This window comes from Trachemys scripta, chromosome 1 (genome assembly GCF_013100865.1).
Source record: "Trachemys scripta elegans isolate TJP31775 chromosome 1, CAS_Tse_1.0, whole genome shotgun sequence".
Classification (NCBI taxonomy): Eukaryota; Metazoa; Chordata; order Testudines; family Emydidae; genus Trachemys; species Trachemys scripta.
Genome location: NC_048298.1, coordinates 80765147 through 80789551, shown reverse-complemented (window position 1 = coordinate 80789551; position 24405 = coordinate 80765147). Strand labels below are relative to the sequence as shown.

Genomic DNA, 24405 nt, shown 5'->3' with positions numbered 1-24405 from the left:
GTGTGTGTGTGTGTGTGTGTGTGTGTGTGTGTGTGTGTGTGTGTGTGTTCCTACTGTATTTTCCACTGCACGCATCTGATGAAGTGGGTTTTAGCCCACAAAAGCTTATGCCCAAATAAATGTGTTAGTCTCTAAGGTGCCACAAGTACTCCTCGTTCTTTTTTCTATGTCACAGTTCACTGCTCTCTAAATCAGTGCTGCAGAGAGAAACAAATAGCCCCACACTATATGTTTAGACTTAAGTGTCAACTGGGTTACAAGATACAGCTTAATTTGAAAGGGTGTAAGTGCATGTTCTCTGCTGGTCTCTTAGACAGGTTGTAGCTGTGATTCAGAGAAAAGTGAAAGAACTTTAGGAAAAGCAAGTTTAACATTTAAACAAAATTATTGTACATCATTTAAAAAAATACTCATTTAACTTAGCTTAAAAATTTATTCCAGAACCTAACCACAGCTCTACAAGAGAACAAATGTACATAATACTGTACTTTGTAACCCTGTGTAAATAACCTAAGTCACACTTATATTAAGATTCCACTTACAAAGGGCCAACAAATCATTAATAGGTGTTTTAATAAATGGTAAAAGAATTGGTATATATTGTTATAAAGTCCAACAGGCTACTTCTAGCCATCTATAACACCTACAGATGTGCTTATAACCATCCATAACACACACACTACTCATGTCTATAACTTGCTTATAACATTTATTAATTATTTATTAGTCCTTTATAAACTATTTATAAATGGAACCTTAATATGAAGAGCGACTAACTTCATACTACTTTAGCCCAATACTCCAGGACACATCAACTTTCACATTTTTATTTAAAATTCTGCATTTTCGTTTGGGAGGGTCTTTAACCAATGAAGTTACAACTACCTAAGGTTGTTAACAAATATATAGCAGACACTAAGGGCAAAGCAAAGGAGGTGTGGAAGACCACATGACAGATATTTTTCAAAAAGAATCACTCTGACTAGTGTTATAATTAACGTTGCTACTATGACAACAATATCAGGAAATGACAGAATATGCTGAAAGACATCCTTTTGTCTTCTTTTTAGAAAAAAAATTATATAATATAAATAAATAAACATAAAATATTAAGGTAAGTTCCAAAACCCAGTGGTGTCATCAGAAGGAGACAAATGACTACTCCTGGGTTCCAGCCTTTATCTCCTTAGCTTACCTGCATATAATCATCAATATACTGGGAAAGCCCTATTGAGAGCTTCATATATAGGGAACAGTAAGCATTACATTTAGGTCTCAATTTTTCCATCCAGCATTTTCATCTCTGAATCCGTGCCTGAGCTATTTCAATCATATCAATTGCCTTTTATGGAATTCAAGTAGGCAATGCAAAGTTTAACAAAGGTCAGGTAGGACTTAGAATCCTCCTTCATTTTTAAAGCCTGTCTTCATTCTTGTTCTCTTCCACATGGTTTTCATTCTCCTCTGTCTTCTCCTCCTCATCGTCATCTCCAAAAGTCTGTTCTTGCATGGTAGTAAAAGTAAGTGATCTGGCGGCAACCTGTGCAGCCAGACCTGATGTGAAGTTGAAATCTGTTGATATATGGAGCTGAGCCAGCCTTTGCTTGATGGAGGACTGTAATGCGTCCCTCAAAGGGGGCTGAAAAACCTCCATTCCATCCACACCAGTTGGCTCCACTTCATCTCCTTCACCCTCACATTGGTAACATGTTCTTTTTACAGCTATTGGAGATCCACTTGCATCAGCAGCAATGTCTTTGTTTTCATCCTTTGTAGGATCATCATATAAATATTCAGTACTGCTTTTCCCACTCACAGTGACATGGGCTTTTGGGCTAGAGTCTCTCTCTTCAGAATCATCACTAGTTTGGTTACAGTCCTGCTTTCCTGCTTCTGAATTCAGAGGGGATTCCAAATTATGTATGGGTTCCACTGCTTCTACAGGAGACAAGGGCTTCACTGCAGCTTAAAAATAAAAGAAAAAAGAAAAAAATTATGACTAAAAAGTAACCTTCCATACATAACTCAGCTATGTGTGTCTTAAGAGATGGAACTGACAGTTAAAATAGGTAAAATAAAGATGGATTTTCTGAGCAGGATGCTGAAGATGGAAGGTAATGTCTACTAGTTCTACATCATCTTTAAAACTCATGAGACATATGTAAAAATGATATCACATAGAGCTGATGTATTTTATGGAAATTACAAGTAAAATCAGTTGCTGCATCTCACACAAATTTGAACTATCTTCCTTTAAATAACAGCTATCTAATCTAGTAAAGATAACTGGAACATAATAAAAAATGTCTTGTGGGTAATATCTGATTTTATACATCACAACATATAAATAAGATATGTATGCATACAGTAGGATACGTTGTCCTCACAAATAAAGAGTAATTTAGCCTCTCGATGTTAGTAGTAGCAGCGAGTCCCATTGCCAGCAACGGGATGCTTGCCAGGAAGTCTCTCCTCCCAGTGTTAGGGGTTAGTACAACACGATATAATTGCTTCTTGAAGAACAGACGTCTTTCTTTATAGTAAAACGATATAGTGTCCATTTCCAACAAACAGATCCCTAAACTGCGGTAGCTCCATTAGAATAGCAGCACGAACATACATAAGAGCAGCAACAGCAGGTTCCCATGTGGCATTCCCTTTCTAATTCCATTCTGACTTTACCCCTGTAAGCAAAGATGAAAATAACTCTGGAAAATACACCAAACTTTTTATGGGAAATAAGATTACTGTATTAAATTTTTTCCATTGCATTATATTTTAGTAGTATTTATTTTCACTAACTGAACATGGGAATGTTTTTATCCTTGTCATATTAGTAATTATTTTCATTTAACACACTGGAGACTTATGCTTCAGGATTTACATTTGAAAAAACAAACACACACACACACAGTACAGTGTAGCAGCAATCTGGCCTCACCTGTTAATTGTTCTTCTAATGGAGTGGCCCCTTCACCATTTTGAAGAGAATCACTGTGTATCTCTACCAACTTGCTTCTGGAGGCAAGAATATGCAAATTTTTCTATCCATACCAGCCCGTTAAGAGCCAGTTTTGGTGCCTAAATGCACCAAAGAATACTTCCAAAGCTGGAAAACGATGGAAAGGTAACTATGGAGGGGCAAAAAGCCCAACTGGTAGAGGGCCAAATCCCAGGGATAGACCCAGGGTTGGATTAACCTTTTGTGGGCCTGGCGCCAAACATATTTTTGGGGACCCATGGGGAACAATTGTAAAACACAGAAGATCAACTCAGAAGTTGTCTTTGACACAGCACACAGCTGCACAGGTTTTGTTTACAAAGTTTACAAGTTTAAGTTGCAGATGGAGGTGGCTGCCACTAGGGTACCAGCACTGTCAGCCCGAGGGCAAAAAGAATGCACACAAGTGTACATAAAATAAATTATAAAAGAAAAAAATACAAAAGAAAACACAGCTAACAAAAGCCAAGGTTGGCCAAAACACCAGCCATGTGCTGCTCCCACTAAAAGGGAACCTTGCCGCTATCTCACCCTTCACATTTCTCATATGAGCTACCAGGGCTTGAATTAAATTTCTGTATGAAACTGGAGTGGATTTAAAACTGTTTAAAACATCTAAAAAATAAAAATATGAAAAACTATTTACAGGGTCATTATTCATACTTGCCTTGGTTGGCCTTCCCTGCAAGCAGAGAGGCACAGAGACTAGGATTAGGACCAACTGTGCTCCCAAAAGAGCAGGCCAATCCTCCAAATCGGACCAGACCCACATCCCTCCCCAGAACGAACCCCACCCCCCAAGGACTGGACCAGACCAAACTGGACCAGACATCCCGCCCCAGACCAAACTGGACCAGACCAGCATCCCGCCCCAGACCAAACCCCCCAAACAGAACTAGACCACCTTCCAGCCCAAATTGGATCAGACCCCTCTATGAACAACCCCTCTCAACCATGAACCTCCACACTGCCTACCAGAACAGGGCTCCTCCTGAACCTCTATTTCGGAACCCGACCCCCCCCCCCACAAGCCCCAGTTGGATTCTCGGGCACTCCACTCCAGAGCCACCCCTTGCTGTCGATTCACCCCTGTTCTCTGAAGCAACCTGGACCAGACCTCACCTAGCTCCAGCTTGGCCAGATGCAGCTCAGACCAAGGTTGCATCCACCCAACTCATCCCCGGTACCCAGGGGGGCTGTGACTCCACTCTCCTGAGGTCTGGCTGCTCCCCGATTGCCTCCAGCTCATCCGGCGCTGGCAGGAGCAGTGCAGTGGGGAGGGTCAGGGTGAGCGTCTGGGCTTAGTGCTGACCCCAGCAGTGGGGCTCCCTGGCTGCAGGGGGTGCCTGAGCTCAGCCCATGCCCCCCGATTGATCTGTGGAAGGGGCTGCAGTCCCCACACTGGGCAGAGGGGACCTGGGACACGGAGCTGGGGTATGTGTGTGAGGTCGCTCCCCTGCCTGCCAGAGGCTGGGAAAGGGCTAAGCACAGCAGCAGCTCCAGAGGGAGGGGCTCGGAGCTGCGATCTGTTCCCCGCAGACACAGAGCAGAGTCCGATGCCCAAGGGAGCTGGGCCCCAGAGAGTGGAATGCAGGCCCTGCGGAGCAGCAAACCCGGTACCATGAGTCGGGGTGCGGCCACCTGAAGCCGGGGAGCTCTGGTACGGTCCCCTCGCCATGGCCCTGCTCTCAGTGCTACTGCTTCTGACTGTCCTGTTGCAGCCCCTGGATGGATCTGGCTCCTTCGCCAAGCCCAGGGTGCAGCGCTGGGGGGTGGCCGTGGTGCAGCACCTGCAAGCGGCTCCGTGCTTCCAGGGGACGGCTTCCTGCCCCAGCCTGAGTGCCAGCCCCTGGTGCCCGCTGGCTCACCCTCTACATGTAAAGGGAGGGATGGTGCTCGATGCCGTGGCACCACTGGCATCATTCCAAACCCGGTACTGGAGGGACCTATTCTATTTTGCTTGTTTCTTGGTTATTTTCATAGAACACTCCTCCCCTAGTCCAGAAAGAATTGCTGGGAAGTAGCAGTAGAAGAACAGAGGTAGAGAGACAGAAAAAAACAGTCAAAGCAGTTGGGAACTATCCAGTAATTGACAGGCTAATTTTTTATTTCTGACGGAATCTAAATAAAAACAGACACAGGCTACTGGGGCCTGAAGGACGTATTTATGGAGGCTGCACCACCAACTCTTTGATACTGGGTGAACGAACAGTAACCCCACAGCGTAGCTTTACAGAACTCTTCAGGGGTGGCTCTGTTCTTTGGGCTTCAGGGGAGGCTCTGTTCTTTTGTTCTTAGTGCTAAGGGAGCAAACACAAACTCCAGGAGAATTTTTAAAAACTCAATGTTGGGTTCTTTGTTAGCTGCCTTGAGCAACTGGGAGACTGTAACCTTAGATCCTTTTTGACCATTTTTGTAGTAAATGCAGGTCATCAAGGAGACACATGATGTTTAGAACAGGGCTGTCCTGTCAAGTAGGATTTGAGAGCTCTGACTACGCCAATGATAGTTAGGGCACAAGGAAGGAATAAAACAGTTTTCAGATTGACGTGCAAGGGAGAATACACTTGAGGTAAAATTTCAGGGGCTGTCTGAAACACAAACCTATATGGAAATACCTGAAGAAATGCTTCCTCGCAAGAACATTCTCTTACTTTCCTGACCCTTCTCCCAGAAGAAACTGCCATGAGAAATGGGACTTTGATAGTAAAGAAGCAGAGGAAAACTTTTCTAAGTGGCCTGAAGGGGGCCTCAGTGAGGACAAAGGACCAAGCTGAAATGGCATTTAACTAGCTGCTACCTGAGAGCTGGTCTAAAATTTTTGATTACCTGAGGAAGCAAGAGATGTGAGGATGAACTGCCAAGGTGTCTTCAAACCAATTTATTGGTAGGTCTCAGAGGGCTAAAACTTGTATCTGTAAGGAAATGTACTAAGACCCATATCATAGCTATCTAGGAGAAGTTGTAATGTGGATCCAAGGAAGACCTGAAGGCCACGTTTTTGGCCTCCCAGCATCAAAAAAATATTCCCCACATTTTTGAATAGGCCCAGACACTTGAAGGCTTCCTACACTGAAAGAACAGCTCTATCATTCAAGGAAACAGATGAAGGACTGCAACATCAATCTTTCAGCCTCCAGGATGTCAAGTTGACTTCTGACAAAGCACCAATCCCTGCCACAGAGGTTCCTTAGAAAATGGGAGACATCGTGTCTCAGACTGATGAGTGAAGCACAGTGGGCAACTAAAGTTTTCTGGTCCAAAAGGAGGCAATGATAATTATCTTCACTCCCCAGATTTTTCTGGCTATTGTTCTGAGAAGGGGAGAATGGCAGGAGCCCATCCACTGCACTGACCACATGAATGAAAACATAGCGGGCCCCCCATGCCAGAGAATCTCTGTTCCTGGAACAAGAGGGATGAACTGCTATAGGAACAAGCCCACCCAAGAGAGCTCCCAGGCTGAAAGTATGTTGTTGAATATTACAGGATTCAGCTGCCCCAGGTGAGAGTTGTCCTGTTATTTCTCTTGATATTTTCAAAAAAGAGTCCTGTGGCACCTTATAGACTAACAGATGTATTGGAGCATAAGCTTTCATGGGAGAATACACATGCGTCTGACGAAGTGGGTATTCACCCACGAAAGCTTATGCTCCAATACATCTGTTAGTCTATAAGGTGCCACAGGACTCTTTGTTGCTTTTTACAGATCCAGACTAACACGGCTACCCCTCTGATACTTGATATTTTCAGTTTACCTCGGATGCAGGCCCAAATGGTCTGATGAATCTTCCTTCATCACTTTGGAAGAGATGCATAGAACCTCAGTTCCAAGTGCTCCACAGAGGTTAATGAATGCAGCAGATGTCCAAATGCCACATTTTATTTGAATTGATGGATTAGAACTGAAGGGGAGAAGCTGCTGAATGATTAGGCCCATTGCTCTTAGTTCAAGGAGGGACATACTCATGCTGGACTCCCTCCTGGACTCCACGGCAAGGCCTGAGAAGGCCTGGTGTCTATGTGAGTGTTGGCATCTATTGGTGTTCTATTCAAAAGCGTATCCAACACAGGCTCCCCTTTATTATACAACAGCCATTAGCCCTGAGACCTCTAGACTTGGGCTGGGAGCATGATCAGCTCAGACCAACTCCCTCCTTGTTTTTCCAAACTGAGAGGAAGAAGGCCTGAGGGGATCACATACGGTGGATAGTACATTGCACTATGCCTGCCAAGGAGAGTGTAAGACCTCTTAGGCGCAGAGCAAGGATCAGTGTAGAAAAGAATCATGTGACATCACATGAGGTGTAAACGAAGGATAGTGAGGAAAACTTGCTCTTGATGAGTGTGTGAAGTATTTTGGTGTCTTTGCTTTTGGGCTTGACTAGAATTGTAGCTTGATGGACCTGAGAAAGGAAGTGAGAGATGCAACCACACGTGGTTTTGAAGGCAGGAACAAAGGCCTCATAAATGCGTCTGATCTATTACTGAGCACTTGTCCACAGGATCTTTGAAGGAGGCAATGCACAGGTCCCTCCTTCTCTGGCTAGTTTGGAGATTGAGCCTTTCATCTGGGATATACAGCCAAACATGACGGTTGGATTTCTTGACATCATACAGTTTAAGGTAGGTGTTGGACTGCTTCTGTGCTAGACAGGATCACTTGAAAGTGACTGTCTTCACACACTGGGAATTCCAGATCCTTAGACTTTTGGCTTGCAGAAGTCCTTTTTAGGGACATCTGTCTCCTCATTAGATCATCCAGAGTAGATGACTGTCAACAAATCTAGCCAAATCCATGATGTCTGAAGCACTGCAGGCAAGGACAAAGGCATTTCACCTTCCTCTGAAGGACAGCGCCTAGATTTTGTAGATTTGTGCTTTTTGCACTTTTTGTAGTGCTTTTCCTTAGCCTTCTTTTAAGGGAAGGGGAAGGGAAAGGGGAAGAAGTGAGAGAGAAGACCAGAAAAGGAAAAAAGGCAGAAGAAAGAAATATTCACAATAAAAATAGAGAGAAACTGCACTAAGCTGCTAGTTTTATTGCTAGAGTCAGGCATACGGCATGCCAAAACTGGCTCTTTAAGAGCCATGCACTGTTGCCGGGAAAGAGAAATTTGCACATACCTGCCTCCAGAAACAAGTGAGGAGAGCTGCCAGCAGTCCACTCCAGACTGTCCGAGGGCCACTCCAGGAGAATCCTTTTTCTACTTACAAATTAGATTGTTGGCTTTTAAAAAATATTTTCTGTCTTTCTTGGAATAGATACCAAAGTCTAGCCTGTCACTTCACTCTATGTGCCTCTGTAATTCTGGGATAAAATTGAAAAAGTATTTCTTCTAAACCTGAACATTTACTATCATTTACAAAGATGTATGATTCTATACAATTTGCTGCCTGATTGAAGAGCAGATTTGGTGGACAGCAATGAAAAAGCATACAGCAATTCCCTGTACGCTGTGCTTAATTTTCTCTGCTCTAAGAGCCAAATTCTTAGCATCTTGAAGTTAGTGGCCAAACTTCCTCTCTTTGTTGTTTTTTTTTAATTGGAAAGTAAAATGATGCTAGCAAGCCATATGAACAGATGGAGCAACAAATTAGGGCCACACAGATCTATCAAAGGCACTACTACAGTTGAATACAGTATGTATTCTAGCAATACTATGTCAAAAGTTGATTGTAACCAGACAGACACACACCCTTACTTAGAGTCAAATTAATTATATAAAAAAAGTCAGTACTTACCATGATCACTAAATAACAGCTGCTTCCATTTCTGTCTCTCTACCTCTGAAGCTCTAAATCCCAGCACAGATTTCAGTTCTTGTAACACTCTCTTGGATTCCTCTCTCTCACGTTTTTGTCTCTCTCTCTCTTCCTGGGAAAAGCAATAAAAGTCCTCCCTTTTGTACTCATTGTCTGTATCTGTATCTTCAACATATGCTTCCAATTCCTACGGAAAAAGAATAAACTGCTCTTTTGATCTGCATATTCCTCAAGGGTCAAGCCCTTTGAGGTACTGCAGTATTTCAGCACTTTGCAGGAGGATTGAGCCCCAAGTCCATAGTCAACCACATGATTGGCATGGCAGGAGTTTGGGGGCCTGACTCTGCTCTCAGTTACACTAGTATAAAACTGGAGTAAGTACATTGATAAAGTCAAGATAACTGAAGTCAGCAGAGTCACTTCAGATTTACTCTGGTGCGAACAACCAATACAAAGAGGAGATTTTGACTTGGAGATGCGGATCACTTTTCCTATAATTCCTATTGCTATTTTTTACTCTCCCCTCCTCCAGTTCATTCAAGGCTGGGTATCTCATTCATTTTATCAGTGGTAACTGTTCAACCAGATAACTTCAGAAAGAGAAGAATCAACATGTTGAACAGGGAAAAGTTTGAAGTGGTGATGATGTGTGTGTATGGGGAGGGAAAGGGGGCTCATCTTCTCTCAAAATGTGCCCATCAATTAATTCTTGAGTTGAGGCCGACTTTTCTTTCCAGTTACTTTAGCCTTCAAATGAGTGTCCTTAAACTGAGAGAGAAAATAATACACCAAATTGTTTATGTTAAAGCATATTTTAAGAGTTCAGAAATGCAAAGCCTATGGAAACCATATAGGATTAGTTAGGTTAATGCAAGTAAGAATCAATTTAATATATTGCCTTTTAACCAATTCATTTCTTTTAGAGATGTCTTTATCTGCTTCCAAGGTAGCATATGCAGGAACTGGATTCAAAATTAATTTCAAAGCTTTTTGTTCCTGGGTGGGGAACACCACCGTGTGGTACAATATAGGTACTATATACCCTGTCTGCTGTAGAGTAGTTCACAAGTCCGTTAATAAAAGGGCATTGGCTAGCTGCATTACATACCTTGTTGAAGGAGATAAGGTCACTGCTGAAGCAGCTAAAAAGGAAATGGATGAGGGAAATGTCTTCGCAACACAAAATTCATATATAACTTTGAAAGCATTCATTTATTCTTACCTGCTCTTCGGGGATTGGGTCTTTGTCCTCTATATGCAGGGCAGGCTGTAGTAATGGTATCATGGGGCAGAGTGTATTATCACAAGATGATTCAGGTTTGCCTGGAGGTGGGGGAAGAAAGAGGGGGAAGAAGAGAGATTAAAACAAAAAAAGATTAAGTGCAGAAATGAACAGATAACTGATCTTTAAGAATTCAGTGGGGTACTGAGTCAGAGCCCGACTCCAATGCAAAGGACACTGATACACACTCCATCACCTTTCTGAGCACACTGGAAGACTAAAATGCTAAAAGCTACAGGGTATTCCTTGAGAATCGTCAGCAACGTGGCAGACATAAATGGGAGCAACATGTTAAACTGGACACTTTGGAAAACTATCTGCAACAGGAAATTAATTTCCACAAAACTCAGCTACATGTTTAGAAAACAGAGTCTTGGAAATGTAAACCAGACAAATCTCTTTAATCACATTCAGTCAGCTGGTTACTAAAAGAAACTTTTCAATGTACCTTTTTTATCCGGGTTTCTTCGAACCATTTTTTCCACCTGAGAAATGGCCTCTTCCCAGCAGCTGTTGCTTGCCTGGATGTGAGGCTGAATCAGCTTTAGTTTCTGCTCTAGGACTTGATAGGCTTCTAAAGTTAGTTCTTGTGTCTCCTTAGAGCTAACAAGTTTTTCAAGTTCATCCTCAAGAATTATTACCCTGGATGAATGGGAAGGAAAATATCACACTAACATATCTGAATCTCATATTTCATGATTTGTTCAGGTTTTGAATTTAATCAGTTTCCTCCATTCCTCCTTCCTTCCATCTTAAACTGTAGTTTAGCCAGCTTCATATGTTTTAAAGCCAAACTCCTCCTCTCCTCCATTCTCATTACGGTAATCCATTAAATTTAGATGGCATTGTGTTATTTAACTAACTGTACCAAAGAAAAATCTTTTTAGGTATATAACCCGTAATTATTGTGTGTTGAATTTTGTTGCAGAACAGACAAAACTCAAGCATGCTTTCAGGATCATTCAAAAAGAGGGACTAAAGAGATGGAGGGTTTTAATGAATCTTTTTGCTTAGCAGTTCATCTTTAAGGAGGTGGTAGCACCACAGAATATCTAAAGATTAATAAACCAACTACAGTAACCAACTCCATGTAGGACAGAGAGACTTTGTCTTCACAAACACTTGGCAATGTGTGTGGCTGTTATAGTTTAAAGCTCAGATCCCATGGTGATGGGCACAGTATCAGAACCTGAATAGAATGGAATCCTTCAATTTCAGTTGAAAACTTCTAATTCCAGTCATCTCCTCTTAAAATGGATGCAGGTTGCTCTGAGAAACTGTCACCTCAATTAAATACATTATATAACAGAACAGACTTGTTGTATGTGCAATCGCTTATACTAAAGAGAAAAGCAGCTGGTCAGACCCCTCTGGATTCCCAGAGAGCTGTTAACATTGACCCTACAATAAAATTCTTTAAAATATCCAATTCACAAGTTTGTCTCTCACTCATGTTGCTCCTTTCTAAATAAGTTAAATATCTTTCTCCAGTTGTGGAATATAAACCAGAATTGTTTCCCAGTTGGCAAACTCTAATATATGGGCAGGGGAGCAGAAGCAGCAAAATAACCCAGCCTACATTAACAGATATACCCTATCCTTTATCTTGCATGGCTGCAAGCCTCAATTATGTCTTTTTTTTCCAATCTGGGATATAAACCAACAATCAAAGCAGCGCAAGACTGAAACTTTCTAACTACAGGCACATTCTCTCAAATAGTCTAAACTTACTCATTCAGTAGGGCCTTGAGATGGAGCTGCAAGCTGCGCACTGCTGTGTGAAGGCTGTTCAGAGCTCTTGACTTCGGTTTTGTTTTGGTTGCACGTTCCAAGCCTAACTGATGCTGAGTTTCAAAGTACCGATAAAACTCATAGCTTCGCTTAAGCTCTTCTAAGCAGGCAGCGTGAGTGTGAGGTAGACTTTGAGTCACATCAGACAAAATACAATGAGGCAAACGTTCTGGAGTGATCAAGGGCTTGGGGGATGCATTAACTGGAGAGAGCAGCAGTGCTAATCGTCTGAAGAACTCTGAACTCTGTCCTACCCACAGCTGAAACAGAACCTACAAAATACAGAAAGGATCAAATGGTCTTCATTGTTAAAAAACATTAGCATTTCTTCATTCACTTTTTAAAACATTTTTCCCCCTTTTTAAACAGTTTTATCTTCTCCCACAGATTATATGCTCAGCACTGTGTGCCTGGGAGCATATGACAAGGTCATATCAGTCTGGGTGTCTCACACTTTGTGACTGTAAATTCCTTCAATGAGGGTCTCACGTGCTCACTTGTACACAAAAGGCTTTCAGGGGTCCAATGCATCATATCCCCACTTTGGAAGACACTCCTTTGCCGATATGCCAGACTCACTAGTCAGGACAGTCTCTGACTCCCCTGGGGCAGATAAGAGTGGCCAAGATTCCAACAGCAGGATGTACATTGCACTGAAGAAGACTCTTCCCTCATAACTTGGAGTTGTCACTTCTATGACATGCATCCGACGAAGTGGGTATTCACCCATGAAAGTTCATGCTCCAATACGTCTGTTAGTCTATAAAGTGCCACAGGACTCTTTGCTGCTTTTACAGATCCAGACTAACACGGCTACCCCTCTGATTCTATGACGTAGTTACTGACTACTATATCCCTCCCCCCAGATTGAAATGCTAATCCATTAGCACTATATATTAACAACATATACTTTGAAATCCTAAGAAATCTGAGCTGTTGACTTACTGTTTTGTGTGCAAAACTGAGCAACTTCACAAATACTATTAAAATGTGGAAACACTGATAAAGGCAGAACAATGGAATAATCTCTTTAAATCATTATTTATGGTAGCTGTCAGGTCACTCATTCTGGCAGTGAAAAAGAGGAATCCCATTCACATTTCTCCAGAATCTCAAATTGAACCATGAAGCAAAACCCATTTTTGTTGTACCTTTGAGTGCTCCTCTATTTGCCTACAGAGAAGCGTAGGTTACTTCATGACTAGATAACATTTAAAAGGTGTTAAACTGTGTCTACACTAAGCGCTAATGGGTATGTCAAATCATCTTACATAACTAACAAAAAACAAAAAACCAAAAAAACATTTTCCTGATCTAGACAAGGCCCATATCTCAGAAGACTGTCACAGTAGCACCTTTCTGGGCAATGTCTTTTTTTTATAAAAAAGAGGAAGATAGCCCTTTTAACCGTTACACCAGCCCCATACACAGTCCATGTCTACAATACCACGTATGCCGGTGATACGTATGTTGCTCAGGGGTGTGAAAAAAACACACACGAGTGACATAAATTTTGTTAGTGTAAGCGGTAGTGGGCACAGTGCTATGTTGGTGGGAGAGCTTCTCCTGCCGACACAGCTACTGCCCCTCGTGGAGGTGGTTTTATTATGTCGATGGGAGTGCTCTCTCCTGTCGGCATAGAGCAGCTACACGAGCGCTATTACAGTGGCACAGCTGCATTGGTACAGCTGTGCCACTATAAGCTCGCTAATGTAGACATGGCCACAGAGAGATCAGAATTGGGCTAGTATGGAGTGTGGTCTGAGATTGATTCCCAAGGGCCACAACAGGTCAAGTTACTCGACCTTATTTTCTCATCTATAAAAGAGGGACAATGTTTAGTTCACAGGTAATGTTCTCTAACCTTCTGAGATTCTGGGCGGAAAGGCTTTATATGAGTGCAATTATGGATCATTTCCAGTTGTAAATGGGTAGTGGTCTTTCCAATACATGAACTGTCAAAAGAAAAATGTCCATAATAGTGACACACTTAAGGATATGCAACCACCACATATGACCATGTGCAGTGTTGTAGCTGTATTGGTCGCAGAATATTAGAAAGACAAGGTGGGTGAAGTAGTATCTTTTATTGGACCAACTTCTGTTGGTGAGAGAGAGACAAGCGTTCAAGCTTGCACAGAACTCTTCTTCAGTTCTGGGTACACGACCTGAAGAAGAGTTCTGAATAAACTTGAAAGCTTGTCTCTCACCAGAGACGTTGGTCCAATAAAAGATATTACCTCATCCACCTTGTCTCTGTAACATATGGTCACAGTCAGGTGCTCAGATACCACGGTGATGAGCACCATTATAAGATCTTAGATGGATGGACTGATAATCATTCCAAAAGACACACCTTCCTAATAGTGTGAATAACTTTGGGGAGCTGTTAAGCAATATATTCACCTGGAAAACAGATTATTGCTCTGTAATATAAAGAACTGAAAAGATGACTGCTTCCAGGTGTAGGAGTTATCTGAAGGTAACACTTAGGACTGATATGAACTTAGCACAGGGGCAAGTGCTACACAACACTAACTTCCTATTCATCTCTGCATTAAACACAGGGGTTTGGCTGGGTATTATAAAGAAAACCAAATGAAAAGGAGGCAGCCTAAGGAAAGAGCATCAGCACACAGCTCAGAACAAGAAATCAGAGCTTAGGACTTACGAAACATAAAAGGAGGTCAGGCCCATATAAACAGAATATAAGGAGAAAGCAGTGAATGACTAACAGGTAACCCACAAAAGTAGAGAACTTTGGGAAGAGAGCAATCCAAAACCTACCTGGAAAAAGGCATGTGGGCCAGAGAAAAGGGAATCCAGAACATGTTTAGGGTAGCAACTGACCTTTCTAGTCAATAACAAGCATTTGGCTCTTTTTATTGGCAGATATTTGGTTGCTAGGAAGCAATGATACTTCCCCCAAATTACCCTAGATACTTTCCCCTGGATTGAATCAATGTTTGTTTTGTGATGAGGATTTATTCACATACCAAGTACTTTTACTTTGTCAACTGTTCTTGTTTGAGGAGGAGATTTTCCTCACCCACAGGCTGAGACACAACACAAAGTTACAGATATAGGTTAGACATGCTTGAATGACAAAGAAATATTAAAAGATATATGGATGTGTATACATATTATGCTGAAATGCACCTATATTAGAGGTTTTCTGGAGGAAGCAAGCACCCAGGAGAACTATGCACAAATTTAGGGTTCGCAACACAAATGTTGCACTGATTTAAGTAAAATTGTTTAAGTCTATTTTGTTACACTGGTGGAAATCCACATATGGAAACAAAATGGGCTTATATTGATGAGTTTTGTTCAATTATGTCACAACCAGGTTACAAGATGATTGGTTAACAAGTTAAGCTAAAATTGATACAAGACAGTTATTAACTGATTTTTAAGTGTCCACAACAGGGTTTGAACTGGTTTAAATTAATTTAAAAATGATTTTAGTTAAACCAGTGCAAGATGCATATAAACAAAGCCTGGGTTTGGAAGCATTTACAAATTATGACAATTATGGCATCTGCTGCCCAAAGAATAGTGGAAAAGTAATTTGGTCTGCATAATTCCTACTAGAACTGCAATTTATGAAAACCAAAAGCTGCCATTTAGCAAAGCTGTCTACTCAAAACTAAGCCTCAAAGTTTATCAGTCTTTATTACTGACAATATTTACTGCTAGGACAAAAGAAATTAAGTTCTGAGATTACTGAATAAAATATAAACACAGTAAAACTAACACAAGAGTCAGACAATAATGAATTTTTCTAAGATAAAACAAAAAAATGCCTGAACTGAAAACCATCAGACTTTTGAAAAGATGAGATCTTCTTTCAATAGCACACATTTACTCATGCAAACTTGGGATATTCGATATCTCAAAAAGAAGAAAGACTCAGACTCAAAGGCTGGAAGGAACCATCATGCCATCTAGTCTGACCTCCTGCAAATTGCAGGTCACACAACTTAACCCATCCATTCCTGTAATAGGCCCATAACCTCTGGCTAAGTTACTGAAGTCCTCAAATCTTGATTTAAAGACTTCAAGTTACAGAGAATCAAACATTTATTTTAGTTCAAACCAGCAAGTGACAGCATTGGCAGAGGAAGGCAAAAAACCCCCAGTGTCTCTGCCAACCTAACTTGGCAGAAAATTTCTTCCCAACCCCAAATATGGTGATCAGTTAGACCATGAGCATATGGGCATAACCTACCAGCCAGACACCTGGGAAAGAATTCTCTGTAGTAACTCAGAGCCCTTCCCATCTAGGGTTCCATCTCCAGTTGTTGGAGATATTTGCTAATAGCAGTCGCGGATAGGCCATATGCCATTTTAGGCAATCATACCATTCCCTCCATAAACGTAACAAGCTCAGTCTTGAAACAAGTTATGTTTTTGCTCCACTGCTCCCTTTGAAAGGCTGTTCCAGAACTTCACTCCTCTGATGGTTAGAAACCTTCACCTAATTTCAAGCCTAAAGTTGTTGATGGCCAGTTTATACCCATTTGTTCTTGTGCCAGCACTGGCCCTTATCCTAAATATCTCCTCTCCCTCCCTGGTGTTTATGCCTCTGATGTATTTATAGAGAACAATCATCTCTCACCTCAACCTTCATTTTGCTAGGCTGAACAAGCCAAGCTCCTTTCATAATGCGGTTCTTCATTCTCTAATCATCCTAGTAGACCTTCTCTGTACCTGTTCCAGTTTGAATTAATCTTCCTTAAACATAGGAGACCAGAACTGCACACAGTATTCCAGATGAGGTCTCCCCAGTGCCTTGTATAATGGTAATAACACTTCCCTGTTTCTAAGGTCATTAATGAAAATGTTAAATAAGATTGGTCCCAAGACCGAACTTTGAGGAACCCCACCAGTAATCTCCCTCCAGCCTGACAGTTCACCTTTCACAGAATGACCCATTTCCTTTAACTAGTTTCTTAAGCACCTTTCAATTCTCATATTAATCGCCATCTTCTCCAAAGTAATTAATAATTTCCCATGTGGAACAGTATCAAATGCTTTACTGAAATCCAGGTAAAATAAATCTAGTGCATTTCCTTTGTCCATGAAATCAGTTATTTTCTCAAAGAAAGAGATCGGGTTGGTCTGAACGATATCTTTGGTAAAACCGTGTTGTATTTTATCCCAATCATCATTTACCTTTATGTCCTTAAGCACTCTCTCTGTCAAAATTTGTTCAAAGACCTGGCATATAATTGAGGTCAAACTAACAGGCTTGTAGTTCCCCAGATCATGTATTTTCCTTTCTTAAATATAAGTACTATGTTTGCAGTCACAGGGTATGATGCCCAAGTTTAGGTATTCATTAAAAAATCTTTCCTATGGGGCCTGCAATTTCATGTGCTGGTTCCTTTAATATTCTTGGATGGAGGTTGTCCAGGCCTCCTGATTTTGTCCCATTAAGCTGATTGAATTTGGCTTTTAGCTTGAATGTGGTAATTTCTACTTCCATATCCTAGTTCCCATTAGCTATTCTGCCACTGTCCCCAAACTCCTCATTACTCTTATTGAAAACTGAGGCAAAATATTCATTTAGGTGCTAGGCCATACCTAGATTTTCTTTAATCTCTACCCAATACTCAGTGCTTAGTGGTCCCACTTCTTTTCTTTCCCCTTTTTTTTTTTTAAATTATATGGGTAAAGAATCTTATTGTTGGTTTTAATTTCCTTTGCAAGGTCCAGCTCTGCTTGGCTTTTGGCAGATCTCACTTTTTCCCTACAACTTTCTGACCTGCAAGAGGCAGTTTTCCTTGCTGATCCATCTCTTCTTCCATTCCTTGTTGGCTTTCTCTTAATAACCTGTTTGAGGTGCCTGTCTATCCAGGTTGAACAAATTTCCCTTCCCTATGATTTTTTTGCCCCTTGTTTGGGATGCATGCTCCAGATACTGTAACTCAAAGTTGCAAAAGCTAACTCCAAGCATCCTCCATATTCAGATACTCAAGTTCTTCAGTCCAGTCCACTTCCCTAACTAATTCCCTTAATTGTTTAAAGTTTGTCCTGCTGAAATCAAGGACTCGAGCTACAGACCTATTTTTGTTTATCCTTCCATTTAGTTTAAACTGAGTTAACTCATGATCACTCTAGCCAAGGTTGTCCTCTACAGCCAGTTCTTCTCTGAGGTCCTCACTACTTACCAATACTAAATTCAAAATGTCATCACCTCTTGTTGGTTCAGTGACTATTTGGTGAAGAAATCTGTCAGCTATCATTATTAGTAGCACACAATTCCCAGTAATATTTATTTAATTAAAAATATTAAAGAGGTCTCTTTCTATATCCAAATCAGGATCTGTAGCAGATCCCAAGTGCTATCCCTGTGGAACGTCTGTTACCCTTCTTCCCCAAAGTGATTTTGACTCAAACAGATTTTGTTCTATCCATTCCATCACTTCTAATTTCTTTTCAGTCTACTCCTCATTAATATACAATGCTACTCCACCACTTTTAACCTTTATTTCTGTCTTTACTGAACAGCACATACCCATTAATATCTGCAGTCCAGTCAGAACTCCTATTCCACCATGTTTCTATCATAACTATAATATCCGGTTTCACTTTCGGCACCAGGAGTTCTAGTTCCTTCATTTTGTTATCTAGGCTCCTTGCATTGGTGTACAGACATCTTAGTTGTTTCTGCTTGGCTTCATTTAGATTCCTCACCCAATTAGGTACAGTCATTTTACTACCAGTTTCACTTACCTGGCTGTTACTGTCATTGGTATTAACACTATCTTTCCTCTTGTCCATTCTCCTACCCTCTGTTTTTCTTCTCTCCATTGCTGTATCTTCTTTTACTTTATTTTCCTCCCACTCAATATTAGAATTAGGTGTGGAGATTAAACGAACATCTCCCAATCATCTTGCCCAAATTCCTAGTTTAAAGATCATTAGATGTCTGCCATTCTGTTTAGTTAAACATTTTTCAGAGATCAAAGTAGCACACTGATTCATGATGCTAGGTGTTCAGCTTATGAACACTACTGCATAAATAAATGCGTCTTTTTCCATTTTCAACTACCAGCAATGTACATCTTTGGAATGTCTCATTTTGTTCAAGTCAAGATGACAGCAAGGTATTAGCCAAGAGACGTACAAATTGAGAAATTACTTTATGGACTTTTCCCATCAGCACTGATTAAATTAAAACATGGCATTAAATAAAACATTTGGGAAGAGACTGATTAGTGAATGGTAATTTTTTTTTTGCTAAATAAAAGAATGATTTAGACAACCCAACACCCTATTCTGCACTGCACATCAATTTCTTTAATTAAATGTTAAATTAAATCCTCTGAAAAGCCAATAGTTGTAAAAATATGCAAGATGAACTTCTGGAGCATTCATGAATCTCACTCAGGGCTCTTTAAATATACTCTATTACTACAGACTGATACAAGTAGGGGGAGAAAAATCGGATATCTGAAACAACGAACAGCAGGGCATGGTCACAACTGAAATGGATTTGCATGAGTCTGTATATGTAAGCATGCATTCTCCCTTCTAGGATGGATTACCTTGAGTGCAGGCAGGCTGAAGCCATCTGTGAGATTGTGCGCCTCCTCTTCGGACACCTGCTCTTCACTCAGACCCAGACCCAGTTCCTTAAAAGGAACTACGCAGATGTAGTTGGTCACGTTGTCACTCTCCGCATTCAGAGGGTAGGTTTAGTCAGAGTTAAAGCAGTTAACAAAGAAGCCTTTGTACTAAATGGAAAAGAGGGGGTTGGGGGGGAAGGGCAAAGCAACTAATAATCTCCAATTACTAAGGATCTTTCTTTCTGGCAAGTTACTGGAGAGCACACTCAGTCCAAGTCCAGTTTTAAGTGATCAATGAGTACGGTTGTACGCTGAATAGGTTTTAAAGGCTCAAATGTTTACAATAAGATGTAGACAAAGGCTACTGCAACAATAAAGATAATAAACAGCTAATAAATAATCCCTGCATTCCTTTAATTGAGGAAATCTCTATAAAATCATCAAAGAGCTAGTTCACAAACTCTAATGACAGCCTTAAAATTAAAAAGTACACATTCAACAAATTAAGAGCAATACTGCCAGAGACAAGAAAATTTTGGGTAATGCACGTTTCATGGTTTGTGTGTTTTATATAAGTCAGGATAACCAGGCGATTTCCCTATGAACTATTTTTTGTGGAGGATGAGCAATATTAAAGCAAATCACATATCTGCAGATTTTTAAAAAGCAGTTTTTAAAAATTTCTTACATGAATAGTAGAAAATGCCAAATTTTCACATTGCTGATGCAATAAATTGATCAGTCTCACAAACGTCTCAGCTATAACATGGCGTGTCGTAAGATCTCATGTCACTAAAACTTAATTTCTTTAATACATTTTATGAACATAGTATACCAGAGTACCTACTTCTGTAGTAGCTACAATATATTGTCAAATGATAAGTCAAAATAAGTGAAAACATATTTTATGAGGCAGTATCTTTGTTTCATTATATTCACCTACTTAATCATTTGCAAAATTAGGTGATTAGCAATGGGTTTCACAGTTATCAGCATGATCATACAAATACTTAAGCATGTGCTTAATTTTATGCATGTGAGTAATCCATTGAAGTAACAGCTCAAATGAGACTTCTCACAGGCATTAAGTTAAGCACACAGAAAAATGCTTGCAGGCTTGGGGCCTTAAGGACTGATCCAAAGCACACTGAAATTAATGGGAATCTTTCTATTGACTTCAATGGGCTTTGGATGAGATGCAAAGGGTTATGTCTACACTGAAATTAAAAACCTATGGCTGGCCAATGCCAGCTGACTCAGGCTAAGGGATTGTTTAATTATAGTGTAGACATTCAGGCCAGGGCCAGCTCCAGCTTTTTTGCCACCCCAAGTGGCGAAGAAAAAAAAACCTGATCAGTGAAGGACCCGCCGCCGAATTGTTGCCAAAGACTGAAGCGGCGCGACTGAGCTGCCGCCAAAGAGGAAGCGAGGGACTGAAGGACCCGCCGCCGAATTGCCATTGCACACCCAGACATGCCGCCCCAACAACGGACGGAGTGCCGCTCCTTTCTATTGGGCGCCCCAGGCACCTGCTTCCTTCGCTGGTGCCGGCCATGATTCAGGTGCTAGTACCCTGTCAGAGTGCAGGGACCCAGAGCTCAGGCTGCCGCCCAAGCCCAATTGTCTACACTACAATTAAATGGTTCCTTAGTCTGAGCCCTGCAAGCTCTAGTCAGTTGGCTTGGCCAGTCCAGGGTTTTTAATTGCAGTGTAGACATACCCTTAGTGAGCTTCTACTGTAGTACTCATATCTGCAGGTTCCCTGTCTCAACAGCAATTACTCAGTTTTCTCTAAAAACAGCATGTGTGCCTGTTTTTTGTTTTGTTTGGGAGGATGAGAGGTACAAAGTATATCAGAGAATCATGCTACCAGGTTTATGTCACCAAAAATACAGGTGTTTTAATGGACCATGAATAGTGAAGTTGTATATAAAGGGAGATGCATCTGTTGATGCTATAGTTATGCAGTCACATTTTATATTTTCCTTCCAGCCAACAAGTTATTTTCCATTGATTTTTGAAAACATAAAATACTTCGCTCTGCATGCTGAAGAGAGTAATGGGCTTCATAAACCATCTGTGCCAATTTATAGGACACGGCTAAGATTGTCCAAATTCCATAGACTACATAATGGATGCAGTACTTTTCAATGTATTGTATTGCAGAGCAAAAAGAACATACCTTCATAGGAACATATTCTTACAAATATAGAAGCTTAATAAAGTTTAATGTCAATAAATACAAGAATTGTGAAGTAAAAGTAATGAACCATAGCATTAAAGGATGGCAAATCCTCCGTAGGGTCAATACTATACAAATCTGAAGTAACATTTTTGTGGTAAGTCAATGGCTACACTACCACAAAAAGTTTAGGAACAGCTGGAAAACTGGTCTGGGGTTTTGCTAGGACATAAATATACAAGCAATGATGCAAGTAACAAGATATCAAGTGTAAAATTTCAGTTCCAAATTATGTCAGGTTACAACCACAATACTGAAGTTGTGCCCTGTAGTACTTTTTTCAACTGCAAGGCTTTAATGTCACCAAAAATCAAAATGTTGATGTTGAAGTACCTCACAGCAAAGTCATATTGTTTTGGGTTATATTAATCTATGGAATCTTGTCTTTAAAATTAAGTGATTCTAACACCTTTGCTGCTAAGGGAATGTACTTTCTATAAATGGAACAAAACAGTATATTCACGTTAAATCTGTATACAAATATTGGCATCTTGACTATTCAAATTCTATTCTATTCTGCACTATTCTAAATAGGTTCTTATTCTGCACTCAGCGCACACACGTATCTGAGCAACTTCCAGTAGTGCATTACAGGACATGACTTCCATCTGTCACATGTGGTTCATTCTCTCTCATCCTCTCCCCAGTGGGAGAACTGTGCAGGCAATGTAGTCTTATTTTGGTAGGGTTTAGTTTTGTTTTAAACGTATATACTGCTCTGGGTTTAAGTTAGAGAAGCCAGGTTGAAGAAGTGCTCCTTGCTCTTGGAGCAGATGATGGTGAGGTTTGTGATGGTCCTTAGTTCCTGTGGGAATTTGTTCCACAGTCTGAAGCAAGCCTCCAAGAAAGTTCTGTCTTCTGAACTGACAAACTTTACCCTTACGGTAGAGAATTCCATTGTGCCTTAGGAACAGAGTGGTCAACCATGGTCTTCATCCTGGAAATTTAGGTGATATTTCAGGTATTCTGGACCCAGGCCACGGAGTACTTTGAGGGTAAGGACTCAGAACTTAACGTGGCTTGATATTCTATGGGAAACTAGCGTTGAGAGACGAGGACAGTTTTAATGTGTTTGTGGTAGCCTGTGTTGCTGAGCAGACATACTGCCGTGTTCTGTATTAGTTGGAGTTGCCTAAGCAATGAAGGCTTCATACCCAGGTATCTTGCATTGCTGCAGTCCAGAAAGGGGTTGACAAAGGTTTGAACAGCTGAGGCTAAGTCAGAGTCCACCAGGATGGGACAGAGTCTGCTAGCCAACTGGAGAAAGTGTTACTCACAGAGGCTGCTATGTTAGGGATTAATGTCAGCCAGGACTCCTGGAACATGTCTACACCACACCCTGAATTGGCCAATAGTGGATGTGTGCTTTCAACCAAAAGGAGAATGTACTGTGGCTACAAACTCTTCAGTGTGCTTTCCTCTGCCCACCAACATAAACTCTGTCTTACTCAGATTCAACCAGCTCTTCTTCCATCCATGAGCCGATTTAGTCCCATTTCTGGGCTGTCTTGATGGTGGTTGTATGTAGTAAAAGGTAAGTAGGTCTGACTCTCATCAGATACATCCTGCTTCCTCTCCCCACCAGCCACACAAAAAATAAAGAGAGAATATGGGTTATGAGAACATAATATGGAAGCCACCACCATGTGCAGCAGCCATTTTAGATATACTATACCCTGTGTGCAACAGCCTCATTTCACCCCTCCCCACTGCCTCCTACTACATCACCAGCTCCAGAATCCCATTCTCTCCTGATTCCCAATTTTCTTGCTCACTCAGTTCCCGGCTCTCTGTAGTAGATTGGGGGGGGCAGAGGGGGGGGAGGGGAAGGAGAGTTGTTACTGGAAGGTATATGGTAATACTTTTATTATCAACCCTGCTATTTGATATTCTGTGAACACTGAAAGCTATTTGTCTCATCCCTAGTGTTTGCCAGTCCTGTGCTTCAATATTTTTAGGATTTTGAGTTAGAGGCTTGAACTATTTCAAACCTTAATGAATGCCTGCTCTATTCAGAATATGTTGTATAAGTTACATGCACTGAGTTTGTCTAATTAATTTGTGCTTTGTAGTAGTTTTACTTCGTGGTGGGTATCATGTGTTACCAACTTTTGCAATAACTGGTATTTTAATTGAAGTCTGAGCTGCTGGAATTGAGATTGCATGAGAATCTCAGCTTCCAACAAAACACAACAACAACAACAAATTGTTTTCTAGCTTTTGGATGTGGAGAAATGCTTGAAAAAAGAAAAGTGGATGTAACCTAACAACCCCAACCCAAACGGCAAACAAAAAGATACCATGTTCTTTAAAAAAATACAAAAAATACAAAACCAAACAAACCACCTCCCCCCAAAGCCTCATGATTTTAAGCCAAAATTTTTTTTTTTTTCCGGTGGGTGGGGGGATGACTCATGATTTTTGAGCATTTAGGCTATCTGGTCACAAAATAGAAAACTTTCATCTGGAAATATTGAATTGCTATCATATATCTACAGAAACCTTTACCCTGCAGAACTCTGAAAATGTTTCTCTTATAAAGTCCTAAGGGGGAAAAAAGATTTAATTCAAACCACGTTTCTTTAATTTCTATTTTGATTTGGGTTTGCAAACGCAATGCTCCCTTCCTCTGGGATCATATAAGGCCCAGCAGAGGCACTGGTCTCCTGCCCAGCTGGCTAAACTGTTTTCTGGGATAGTTAATTACAAGTTCCACCCTTTCACTCCCAGACTCAAATGATTTTCCACC

At 40.9% G+C, this 24405-nt stretch overlaps 1 protein-coding gene across 6 annotated transcripts in view; it reads right to left on the bottom strand.

Annotated features, from left to right (window-relative positions):
* Positions 1-97: 97 nt before the first annotated feature.
* VEZT (vezatin, adherens junctions transmembrane protein) overlaps positions 98-24405 on the bottom strand; it is an 82353-nt gene continuing 58045 nt past the window's right edge. For 4 of the 6 annotated variants that reach the window (XM_034772977.1, XM_034772976.1, XM_034772971.1 and 1 more), the window contains 6 exons: positions 19394-19541; positions 11778-12109; positions 10495-10688; positions 9987-10087; positions 8744-8951; positions 98-1965 (listed from right to left, as the gene is read on the bottom strand). In XM_034772977.1, coding sequence (XP_034628868.1) covers positions 1415-1965; positions 8744-8951; positions 9987-10087; positions 10495-10688; positions 11778-12109; positions 19394-19541 — 1534 coding nt within the window. In that variant the 3' untranslated portion in view covers positions 98-1414. Of the gene's footprint in view, positions 1966-2268; positions 2685-8743; positions 8952-9986; positions 10088-10494; positions 10689-11777; positions 12110-19393; positions 19542-24405 lie in introns of those variants that run through there. The other 2 variants (XM_034772988.1, XM_034772980.1) reach the window with 2 other exon arrangements.